This window comes from Anopheles arabiensis, chromosome 3 (assembly GCF_016920715.1).
Source record: "Anopheles arabiensis isolate DONGOLA chromosome 3, AaraD3, whole genome shotgun sequence".
Taxonomy (NCBI): Eukaryota; Metazoa; Arthropoda; class Insecta; order Diptera; family Culicidae; genus Anopheles; species Anopheles arabiensis.
In genome coordinates, this window is record NC_053518.1 from 47,777,949 (window position 1) to 47,791,174 (window position 13,226).

General features: G+C 44.9%; 1 protein-coding gene across 3 annotated transcripts in view; it reads right to left on the reverse strand.

The window, feature by feature from the left end:
- The window catches only part of LOC120900750 (homeobox protein 5), a 51,106-nt gene that overhangs the window by 10,322 nt on the left and 27,558 nt on the right, over positions 1–13,226 (reverse strand). For 2 of the 3 annotated variants that reach the window (XM_040308175.1, XM_040308174.1), the window contains exons 4-7: positions 10,765–10,992; positions 10,354–10,489; positions 10,181–10,288; positions 9,522–10,049 (exon numbers count right to left, since the gene is read on the reverse strand). In XM_040308175.1, the coding sequence (XP_040164109.1) occupies positions 9,522–10,049; positions 10,181–10,288; positions 10,354–10,489; positions 10,765–10,992 (1,000 nt within the window). The remainder of the gene's footprint in view (positions 1–9,521; positions 10,050–10,180; positions 10,289–10,353; positions 10,490–10,764; positions 10,993–13,226) is intronic. The other variant, XM_040308176.1, reaches the window with a different exon arrangement.

A 13,226-nucleotide genomic window follows, 5' to 3' on the forward strand; every position in this document is an offset into this window, starting at 1 on the left:
ACAGTTAGTTCGACATACTGCCGCAGGAAAATTTGATTTTCGCAGCAAGGCGCCCATGCCGTTCCTTTTGGAAGATTGCTCAAAAGTAAAACTTGAAACAGTAAAAAAAACAGGCTAATGCGGATGACTTGATCAGACACGCATTTTAAATTCCACATATTTGCTCAACGATTATGTCACAAATTTGTCAACGATCGTACTTCTGTATGGCATGGTGTTTCCAAAACAATGTCTGTCACAAGCTTATCATTCTAAAATTTCTTTAATCCGTTAAAATATAACCAAACCATTATATATTCAACAATATACAAATGTAAGAGTAAGATGTTATCATACTTCAGATACAATCGCTTTCAATAGCTCAATCTTGCTCACTGGCTCGGTAGCATTTTGCTCCACAAAGGTCAGCAGCTAGCGCCAACAACGATGCTGCGCAGCTACAATTACCTCTACCGACCAGCAGCAGCCTTAATACGATATCCGCGAAGAATGCATCGCGCAATCGCTTCTAATAGGCACGGAAAATACCACAGTAGTATCGCAGCAATTCGATCGCATCTGATGAAAGAAAAGCGATTCTATGAAAAAGAGCAACACAAGAAGGAACTGCTCCAAAAGGGGATGGGTCGTGTCATGCGGTGAAGCTGACTGTACGCAGTAGCGCCTTAAGAAAAATGAGCAGCGTACTTAACCTAAGACTAGTTTCCGCTGCGCGTTTCAGTGCCGTCCCCTTCACGGCCATGGGCCGACCGATTGGTGTTTGTGGGCAAACTAGAACTGAATCTGCCAACCTAGGGCGATGTAACCTTTTTTTGTGTGTGCATTTTTTTGTGTTTGCCTTGTCAAGACATCCGTTCCGTTCGCTTTTATCCGTCGGTGCGCATATCGGCCGAACATCTAGCGAGCAGTGATTGCAAGAAGTGCAAAGATGCACGGTTTCACTTCAACCATGTCAAAAGCAACAAAACCCCAGAAGCTAGTCGGTCTTTGTAAGCAGCTTTAGAAATGTAATGAATCTGTTATGCGCAGCTACTCCAGCGCAATCTATAGCAAGCAAATAAACCTCAAACGAACCAAGTACGCCAATTGTCGATAGCGGGAAGTACAACGAAAGTACGAAGATTAAGGGGTAGAATTTGTAAGCAAAAAATGAAATATGAAAGATCACTTATCACTTATTACTTTTACAACTATAACAAAGTTAAATTGAAACGAAAATTATCCTTTCTGTCCATCCTTTTAAATAATAAGAATATAATAACTTAACTGCTTTTCAACTGATAAAATTATTTGAACATATTTCAAACTATAGAATTGTATACGAATAATACGAATGAACAAACTTGCAACAATTTTAGTTTAATGTTCAACTGCTTACACTCAATTGCTTTTGTTGACTCTTTTGTTAACTACTTTTGACAAACAACTAGAAACTAAACAAATTGTGTATCTTTCGTTCATTTGAACAACACAAATCTTAATATAGTTCTAAACAAAACAAAATATTAAACAAACGTCAACCGATTCACATTGTCTTTGCCGAAGGGAGCAATGCACTTAAAACCAACCATTGCCGTGTAAACCAATAATAGGTCATAGAATCCACAGCGTGAAATATGAACGCGACATTTACATGAGCAAACATCTTTGGCAGCATCCCCCACTCCCCCTCCGGCGGCATGACATAAATTCCCTCCATTGCAACGGTCCGCACTAGAAGCTGATGGCCACCTGACGTAGTTGAAATAACATTCCCAGAGACGGGAACGGTTTTCCCACCAGCATTCCGGCGATTTCTCCAAAATCACAGAACAGATGTTCGGGAACCGTACTGTTTCTATTTTGTTCCCCTTTTTACCCACTCATGCCCTCGTGTGCATGCTTCAGCTAGTTTCAGTGAAGATGCTTTGTTTTTATATTGCCCTCTACCGCGCCTCAATTGCTCGAAATTTACCACGATATACACACACACACACACACACACACACACACACACACACGAGCGCGCGCCCGCTCACACAAACAAACACATGCACACCTGTAATCGCAGCCAGATCAGAAGTCTCTTGATGGATCATCGATGATGCTGGCCACTTAAACGGCTTCGCAAAGGCTTAGCCTCATCTCGGGCGCTCGGGAGTGTTTATGAAAATCCCCCCTCCTCCCACCACCTCCCGATCACGATCAGATCCAGCTGGCGCAGCACCGAAAGGGAGTCGGAAGGGAATTGCCCATTTCATTTCATATTTCACATCATCCGTACCGTTCTAATTTCCCCAATAACCACTGCACTGCCCCACTACGCTCTCCGCAAATGTCCGCCAGTCTATTAGCTTTACGGAAGGAATCACACCATTTCGTACTGTCGACCTTTGTGCGACGAGCCCACACAGTGAAAGACCTCTCGGACGATGAGACCTTTCGTTCTCGGTGTTCCCGCGCCCGGCTATGATCGCGGCGTTGCGTAACGAATCCAATTAATGAGAACTAATCCGTTGCCGGTGGTCACGTTCTGGTAGACCACCGCGAATCATCGGCCCTCCGGATCGAGAATCCGTAGATGGTGAATTAATAACAGGAAATGTTTTGTCTATTTATGTGTTACCCTGCTGCGCCTTGGGTGCGTTTTTGGGGCAATGTAAAGCTTCCGAAAGCACACAATGTTTATTGGAAGCTACACATATGAATCTCACGCGCAGGACACATACGGTCAGGCAGCTGCAAATAGGCATACCATATGACCGGAAGGGCGTAGACGCACTTAGTTTAGGAGTCCAAATTGGTTCCAGCTTCCCTTTACAATGTCCACACACTGGTTGATTGTAATCTGTGGTATTTCCGATCCCAGATCGAGAACGATCGTGATTGTCGATCGACCAAGAGAACCTGTAGCCCAGCACCTGTGCGGTTATTAGTAAGAGAGTTCCTCTAGGTCAGAGGCTACAGTTGGAAACCTGTTCTTGCATCACGGTGTGTAGAATTTATTTCAAGACCTGCTGAATAATTCATCGACGTTGGAGTTATTTTGGACCCGAAGACGACACACAACCGGTCGCACACACGTCTCCTTCGATATCATTCCACCTTTTCCCCCTTGGCTTCAAAGTTCTTGATTTGGCAAGTTCAAAACTACGGCTACGCCTTTCATGCATAATGGATGAGGCGCGTTGCGTTACGCGCCGCAAAAAACCCCTCGCTCAAAGATCATAGGTTAATATCGCAGAGCAACAAATAGGTGTAATCCTGGTGAGCTCCCATGGATGGTTCTAATTGTGACGCTAACGCATCAAGTCCTCTGGTTTACCATGGGTTCGTTAAGCGACGAACCCGAGCACAATGTTCTCAAGGGAAACTGGAGGATTAGTAAGCTAGAGCTTGATTAGTTTTTATTTATTCATGTTTAAGAACTGTGCAGCCACCATTTTGAGTATGCTTAAGTGAGCTGAATTAATTGCAAAATCAGACCCGGGCTGATCTGCCCGAGCTAATTAGATTACATTACCAGGTCATAGGACGTGCTCTCGCGTAAATATACCACTTTCGTGGACTGACGCAATGTAGAAGGTTCCAATTTGATTGTATTGTATCTGAATGTGTGCTGAAAAAACCGAACCATTTCTCAACCATCGGGATTACGTAGAATATAACAGTGACGTTCCACTCATCCACCTCTTCTACCAGCCACCATTGCATGGTTGCCGGCCTTGGTTGCTAATTTCAACTAACTGTTGATCCCAATCATGGTTCACGACTATTTTTGCCACCGATGTCGCCCGTTCAATATATTCAAAACCTCCGATTGTGCCGGGGCCAACTCGGCGAATTCGGCCATCCAGCTGAGTATTATAAGAGACGCGCAGGGGCACAACAGCAAAAACAACAGCAACAAAAATATCCATCGAAACAAACAACGTTCGCATATCACCCGATCGACCACGCGGGGTCTAACCGGCCACAACCCAAACGGGTTAACAATAAATAGCGAAAAAGGTTAGCATTTGCATAAAACTGTTTCTAAAATCCCCGAGAAACAAAACAAAAATAACACGGTCAGCGTCCACGGCGAAGATCCACTGCCCGAGAAGTAGGAAAGGCCACCGGTGGTCACAACCGGTGTTTTTATCTTTTGTGAATGAGTCGCCCGCATAAAGCAGGGTATATGTATATGTATGTATGCGGTAGAATCACGGCGAGGAGATGTTTTTTTTTAATTTGGCAGCAATCCAGTTCGAAATGGATTTAGCTGCTTTGGAAGGCAAGCTAAAGATATTTTTGCCGTACGTTAGTTACCGTCTCGATCGGTGATGACTTTACGTGCCTAATTTGTCCCGGGCTCTCGATGTCACGTTGCTGAGCAGGTTGTTGCCACGAGAGCATTGTCAACTAATGCCCGCGAGGTCGCTTACAGGAAAAGGCGTCCAGTTTTGATTCGCGAATCACTTTTCGCATCGCTCTGGTTGAACTCTCTATCTTTGGCATCTCGCGAACTGCCTCGATATGGCCACATAGAACAGGAATGCAACGATACTAGTTCGAGCACGGAGGCGGCCGCCTGAGACGGGCCAGTGCAGTGCGGCCGGGGCGCAATGTCAACGGTAAAACGGGATCATGCTCCGTGTATGGCGATGGCTTCCCCACACGCAGCGCATGATGAAGATCATGATGTTGATGTTGATGCTGATGCTGATGATGATGATCATCCCGAGCACAATGAACGAATAAAAAATCGTCTCTGATACACTAACACAGACCCGCTGGAACTAGACGAGGCAACGTGCACGCCAAACCGCGACAGAATGCCACGGTGTGTGGTGCAAAGTCGTTGAAAACCGGGCAAGGCTCTGAAAACGAGATCAAAGTTCTCGTTCCACCCAGGTTCACCCCGGGCCCCATGCGAACGTTGGGGTGCACCAGTATCTATCCTTGAACTGCCGCTGCACCAACTTCCCGTTCTTCGTTTCTACCACCCCCAGAGCAACCCCCTACCTACTGTTGTACACGGCCCCGTTCGACCGAGTGATCTAGCGGAGCTTTCAAAAGCGACGAACCCGGACGGAACTTGTTCTTCTTTGGTTTGTGTTTCACTCTTGCTGCCCTAGCCGTCGCGCGACGCTATAAGAGGCTGGAGCAGGTTCAGCTCGACCCGGCCAGCCTGCTGCTGCTGTTGCCCGGGGTCTCCCGATCAACGATGTGGCCATAGTTCGAGACGGGATCAATGACATCTATCGTGACATCGAGATCTGGTGGATCTTGTTCTTGCCCTATTCCGTACCCTGTGTCGCGCTAGGTCTCTTCGGGGCTGTCCCTCTCGCCTGCTCAGCGCAAGAAATGAGATTGTTTTTCCACTCCACTTTTTGTCCACATTCGCATCCAGACACGCAAGCCGTACAGCATCAGCCTTTAGTTAAGCCGTTCAAAATCACATCGATCTAATTCTCCGCCCCGCATCGAATCATGCGACGATCGCCGGAATGTATCGCTTTCCGCTGTTTAACCTTTTAGCCCGAGATCCACCCGAATCGGGCCGTTGGGACAGAGGAAGGAAAAGGCAGAAAAAATGCCACATTTGTCCAAAAACTTTGGGTGAAAGTGTAGGGTCAGTATCGTATCGCTGTGGTTAAAAGGTTGTTAAGCTTTTTTATACATACATTAAACGATGAGCGATTAAGATTTTATTGAAAATTTATCAATTGCATGCCATATTTAGGATACTTAATTTTTGATTGCGAGAAGAATGAAACAAAAGTATTATTCATTTGCAAATTTAATTCTAAATTGCCCAGATAATAGCTGAGTTGAACACATTTTTTTTAATTTAAAATCTATTGTAATATTTCACACAGCCAAACCCTTTCACTAAATAGCACGCTAAAGTCGGTTTCGCGTTCGCTTGCAAAACCTATGTCACAAGCGCAAGGGATTTGTGTTCACGCTCACGCGATAATTACGATTGACAGTTTGAGCTAGGGCTCAGGCATATACGCGCCAATTTCCCAGTTCGCGCCCCGGCCATGATTGCTGTGTGGCGTCTACTGACATTCGTGATCTACACCGCGGCAGGCGGTGAACTGTCCCTTCTTTCCTTCCGGTGCTCACTGCCATCGGAACGGTTTCGTGCAATGCGCCTATCCAGGTGCCAGTTGTAAATCATGTGCAGGCGCTAATCTTCGCCGATTAATCTTCGCGCACTGTCGGTACCAGCACTGTGCCGAAGGGCCCGCTGAAACCGTTTCAGGCCCTGCTGACAGGATCCAATTTTCCGAGTTCCAAAGTGTCATTTGTTTACTACGGCGCCGTGGCCTTGCTATGTCGTCGTGCACATGCGGAGGAGGACAGCTTGCACGAACGGTAACGAAACAGAACTGGATCGGGCAGCATGCGCCCAGGGAGCGCTTGCGTACGGTTTGCTGCGAAATACACGAAATATGCTGCCGTGTGCGAGCTACCGGTAAACTGGTGGACAACCTGTTGGGAAGGTGGCAACATTCTGGCCGCTGCTGCGTTGCGGGACGGCAGCATACGCGACGCATGCTCCACTATCAGCTGTGTCCCCCCTACACGGGCAGCAGTGGAATGCGTTGCAGCGGGCTCCGATCTAGATGATATCATAATTTTTACCTTACCGGACAGCGATTGGAGGCAGTTTGATACCGAATTGAGGAGCAGCCATCCCCTTCGGTAATGGAAATGGAAGCGGAAAAACGTGCTGAAAAACGTGTACCGCTGCACCACTGTGGCTAACCTGTACCGGATTCAGCGAGAGGAAAGACATAAGGTGAACAGGGTATGGTCAAAGTAACGGCTTCCACTTCCCACGAGCAGGATGTTCGCGCTTAAACACAGACACGCAGCACCATTATTGCAGCCGTCGTGGTTGTGAGCAGTGAACAAGCCGATACTGTCATTGCTGTCATAGTTATTGTTGATTGATAAAATCCTTTAAGCTATAATGGTTATGGAAATAGGTATTTATAGCATTCATAATACAGTTGTTTGATGAACAAAGTATTACACTTATGTAATAGCAATTAAAGCTTATTTCACTTGTTGGAAAAACTATGTCATAAACAGTCTAATGAAAATCATCAAAATATACGCCACAATAAACATTCATGTCACTTGACTAAAAAACGATAATACATCATTCGATTGAAACCAGCATTATAGAAAATTGTATCGTTGTTTATATCCACTTCATTACAAACAAGAACAAAATTACAAATTAAGCAGCTGTTCCAAAAGATACAAGTCGGTAATGGAAACGTAAAATGAACCAGGAAAGAAGTGCAATTTTAATCGACAGAATTGAACCCATCGTATGAAGCACGGATAAATGTTGGGCTCATGTACGATTCGATGCTATAACAATTGTAGCTAAATATACGGTCTGCTGGCAGTGCCGTACTTTGTACACGATCTACTCACTAATAAGCCTCATAAAATTAAATATTCAAACTTCAACCCCAGCTAAGCGAATAATTAACACCGTCAAACCAGTCCTAGCGTATGATTGCATAGATTTTGCGCGCGTACGATAAGAAACTAAATCAATACACGCCAACCCATGTCATTAAGGTAAATTATCACTTTATAATTTGTAGACCAGTGCCGCTAGTCATTAATTATTTAAATTTTACGTTACCATCATTTAAAATAATAGCATGGCATTTAATTCTAAATAACATGTAAAATGTTGTAGTACCATTTTTGATGCATATAAAAAGAAGCGAAAGCATCTCTAACTCAATACTTTGATATTTTGTCTTACAGATCGATGTATGAACCTATGTAGATTTATATTTTCCCCCTCTGTTTCCTCTATACAAGGTTTTTTTCCTATCAAACCATTTGCTCAGTGCAACGTGCATGGGATATCGTGCATGCTCTCCGCACCAGTGCTCAATGATCAATAAACAGTAACGCGTTCGATTTCAGCAGCATGTAATTGGTTAGGCACATACCCTGTTGCAGTGACCACTAGACCGGCCTAACCTGCGTAGCTCATATGGAAATCTACCCGGCTGGCACCAAACCAGAAGCATTAAAATACAATTTAAATTGAGAGATTAACCGAACAAGAGCCGGGGCAAAGTGGAAAAGTATATTTGTTTTCCTACGTCCTTCACTTCGCTTCCGTGCGTTTCTCACGCGCGAGCGTCTCCTGCAGTCTTGGTTTCGTTCGCTCCGGTGAATGTTAATCTTACAAATCGATAATAAATGCGGTACGAATGAGAGTATAATGGTAATAATACTGTTACGATCGTAAAAAGGGTGAAACGCTTTGAGGGTTGCAATCGAAACGAAGGTGCATAAGCGGGCAAAGGAACAGCATTTCAGCTCCTGTCGAATCAACCGACACTAAGCAGATGAAGTTATAAAGTGATGTTAGCCGTTTGTACCATCGACTTACACGATCATGAGGGAGGAAGTAAGAAGGAAAGAGACACAACCGATACAGTCGTACGGGAAGCTGGTGAACGTATAAGTCGATGAACAATTTAACTCGTTAGACTCTCTTTTGATTTTTTTAGTATATTTTACTATATTTAAAACTGTTTTACTCTTTGTAATGCTTTGAACAATTATTGCGATCGTCGAGTTTATTACGTCATAAGCAACAACGTGTACAGTGTCAACATATATCTACTAATTTGCAAAACATCAGGTATTGATTACCCAACTGGATGGCGCTAAAACGAGTGCAATTGTTGCAGAATCCGTGCATTGAAACGGTGCATCTTTGAATCGGTATGAGAATGAATGAGAATGAGCAACAGCTAAACATCAAACAAAGCTAAATAACAAACCGTTGCATGCCTCTCATTCGTAAACAAGCTGCAGACCGTACATCGAGCAAGGGATTGGCCTAAATCACGAACAATTTCTCAAGATTGCGCATTTGTGTCACGTTTAATTTCTCGTGGCATTAGATCGCGGTTTCCACACCGATAGCAAGTGTCGCAGCAACACCACAATATTTGGCATTATATGAACGGCTTCCGAATGGTAATAAAAGACTTCAATCGTAGCACAAGCCGGAAAACGGTCGCTGCTTGCTTAGTACAAGGGTATTTTGTAGCTTCGTTTTTTTGTCTTTTACCCTCTACTACAACGATCAGCACGGGCATCGGGCGAGATCTCAAGAACAAGCGTTCAACGTTTTGTGCGGTTGTTGGCAAAAGGTGTCAAGAAACGTCTTAAGCAGCTTTAAATGAGACCCATAAAAATGCCAAATAAACCTGTCGGCGCAAGTCATTCCAAGACAGGTGCGCATCTCGGGATAGGTCGATGCAGTAGAAGAATGTACTAGCGCTGCACCCGGGGACGGGCCTGCCTTATACGGGCTACGCGAGACGATCGGCAAGCCCTTGCCCAGACTTCAATCGTGAGCTAATTGACTAACTAGTTTTATTGCTTCATCGCGACAACCATTCGCTGTTGGTATTGGTGAGCGCGATGAAGATCCCCGTTAGGTCGCGCGATGCAACCGATCGAGAGGTTCGATGACACTGTTCGCTTACCTGTACATACTCGGCGCAGATATCGATGCTGGCAACAAAGTCGCACACGTTGTCCACCGTCCAGGCACTGATTTCTTCCACGCGTGCGTGGCACTTCCGGGTCGATTTGAGATCGAGCGAGTCCGCGGACGGTTGGCTGTTGGTGGAGCTGGGCGCTGGAGATGTTTCCTGATGACGACTAGGGGTTGGCGAGAGCTTTATCCTCTTGCTGCCGGACGGCGTCGTGGCGCTCAGGTCAAGTGGAAAGGTGGACACAAGGGCAGTCGGTTCGGGTGCTCGGGAAGGAGACTTCAGAGGCCCGCTAGTTGCTAGCGAGGGAGACTGCGAGGGGAAGCTGGCCAGATGATGATGGTTAGGGAGTAACCCCGGCAAATACCCCGTACCAAAGGGGGAAGAAAAATGATGACTCCCAAGAGCGGAGGACGGTGGCGGCGACGAGCCACGCGACAGTGAGGACGGTTTCTTCAGACCACCTCCCGTATCCACTTTGAGAATGTTGTGAACTTCCGAATCTTTTGCCGCTCTAGCCTATTTGAAAAGTTATAAAAAAGAACACAACAGATGTGTTAGCACCAATGGTTTCTATCTTGTATGTCTAATGTAACGTTTAATATTGCACGTTTAAGCCTTTACTTGTAACTGCACCCCTTGGTACTTACCAGCGTAACCAACGCTTGCGTGCTGCTCATATCGATCAGCGGTGGAAAGACGGCCGATTGGAATGGAAGACCCGAAAACAGTGACGTCATAATACTTGGATTAGGTACCTAGAGGGAGTAAAATCAACGGTCAAAATTAGATACGGAACGATTCGAAGAACGACCGAACGCACATTCCACCGTGAGGCACTTACTTGAGTGGAGGTAAGAGGGCTGCCTTTCTTACTACTCAACGAGCTCTCGATGTAAGATTTTGGCTGAGTGAGGCGCATTTTTGGTTCAAGAAAAGAATTTTTGATATTCGATATACTGTGGATGGACGAGAACGAAAGAACATGTGTTGCAGAATTAAATGAGTTTTTTTTTTTAGTTTTTGCGTTTGAACCTTTCTCATCATGCTATCGCTTCGCTCCAATTTTTACATTGAATTTTACATTACATTAAATTTTACATTGCTCTTACCACACTAGTGTGGATTTGAAATCGACTGAAAGCTTCAAAAGCCAATAGAATGTAAACCTCGCTTAATTGCTGCTTAATTCCATACCGCTCTGGCTGGATACCGAATATGGGGTTAAACTTACTCATTAGTGTTGTTATTGTTGTTGTACTTGGCCGCCAGGCTGCGCATGAAATCGGAATAATTTCGCGTCTGAAATTCGGACCGTCCAACGGAATTCCCCGCACCGGAGGATGAGTTCGGCGACGGAAGTAGCCCACCGGTAGAAATACTGCTAGAGAAGCCGACATCGCTCGCGTGCATCGTCTGGGGTGGCGTCCCGGAGAAGGACGACGGTGTCACACTTCGCGACCTTTGGTGTGTAGCATGCAAAGAAAAACAACAGAAAGGAAACGGGTTGTAATGGTCGAATGAGCTAAAGAAGTATGAATTGTTTGACTAATTACATCTGCAGAACATGCGGACTCTGCCAAGCAACTACGGGCAACGATCATGTTAAAAACAAGCAACGATCGAAAACGGTAAACAAATTGATAGGGCCTTAGGGTTGTGAGCTGGAATGAGTGGGACAGCGTGCCAAGACGAGATGAAGGAAATTAATTTTGCCCCCGTGGCGTAATAAACAGCGTCCTCCTCACCATATGGAGCGATCATACCCTGGGCGGAAACCTTTTCTTGTGTCAATTTGCTAAACCAAAAAACAAAAAAATATAATAAACTACAGCTTTCATCAACAATGATTGGCCGAAGCAGCTGGCATCATTCTTAGCCGTTCTGGTCTGGGGTCTCCCACCATATTTCCTGAACAAAGCTCTTTCTCAGCCCCGAGCAAACAGCTTAATGAAATTAACGATCAACCACTCAGGTTCAATAACCGAGACTGATGAGCGAATGTGACACCGTGCGATACGATTCGATGAGAAGCAGCGTCATCGCGTTTCTCCGCCAAAGGAGGTCTGATAGGCTTTTAATTACGTGTCAACCTGCGTTCTGCTCCGTTACGGTTCGTGTGACAACGTCCCATGCTAGGGCTTTCTGATGCTTTCGTGGCGTAGGAAAAATGGCGCTAAATTTCACACCTCACCTACTACAAATTGTAGCTCTGGTTATTCGTGCCGCGCGTGATATATTAAAATTTCATTTCGTAGACAATGTCGACCACCGACCGCAAAAGCATTACTGAAAAGTTTTAATATTTTTTTGATAATGTGTGAACAAATAAGCCAACGACAAAGCCACTTTTATTTATTGCGCTATACATTTACTACAACACGAAAACTATGGCACTTTTGCCACTGCGCATACAGCTTCAATCAAACTGTAAGCAGCAATAAACGAATTTCATTAAAATCTAAGAAAACATACCAGCATCGCTTAGAGCAACGCATGAAAGGTCACCGCCATAAAACGAATGATCAAATCATAAAGCCGCACACTTCCCTACCCCACTACCGCGCTTCAAATGCCTCTTTGGTCCAGCAGCCGCGCGAGGTTTCGCGCTATAAAACGTGATTATACGACCGCTGGTACGATGTTTATGACAAAATTTACTAATCCACCGGACAACCTAATACCCATTAACATGACGATTGCTGCTAGCCGCAGACCTCTTTACCCGATGAACCTCATTTAGTACCACAAATAAGAGACAAACCGTAGGCCAATTAGAATGTAGAGGAACAAAAAAACAGCTCCAGATCTAACGGTTCAAAATGGATCAATCATCGTGACTATTTCGTAAATTATACCGTCCCTATTTGATTGTCGCGAAGGCCAGTGTCTATGGCGGATGTTATACCCGGATCCCCGGATGTTCACTTCACGCCTCAATGGGCTCGAAGACTAATTATTTTTTTCCTTTCTTTTACAGTCGAACGCTCCTGGTCTACCTTTCTCTTGGTTGTGTAAAACTGACTGTGCAAACTAGCCGTGGATAGCAATTGTGCTTGTCCAATCTTTTTGGAGCAATGTATGATACTTATGCATTTAACATTTTCACCAGTTTTATTGCTATGAGCTAAAAAAAAAACTTCTTTAACAAATAATATTCGTGTCCCATGAACAACGCTAAAATGTATAAAGAATTCTTCCTCGACCTACAATTGATGTCCACATTATTCGAATTAACAAATCAAAGGAGCTAGTAAAGTGTATAAATGCATTTTATACGGCTTTCATTCTACAAGCAAATCATTCTGCCAACAGACAGATGAGCCGGCCTACCATCACGCATACGGCTTCCACTTCATGCAGAATGTGTACCGATTCACTGGCCACTTCAAATCAGCTCACAGATAAAACAAGCTTGAGCTTTTCCCTTTAATGAACCTGCCTCTCGCGTGCCAAAGTCAAGCATTGCCGGTGTAGAGAATTTACAGTAAAATGCTGAGGGAAAGGTAAAAGTAATCAAACATGACCATCGCTGACGACGCCGGGACGACGACTAGCCGCACCGCACGGTAGCTACCGGCCCAGCCAGCAGCCCGTGTTCTGTGCGCTCTCCACACCACCGGAAAGGTCGTTTCACGCATGTCCGTGTCAAACTTGTAAATCAAATTAGTCATAAATTTAACAGTCGCAAAGCAC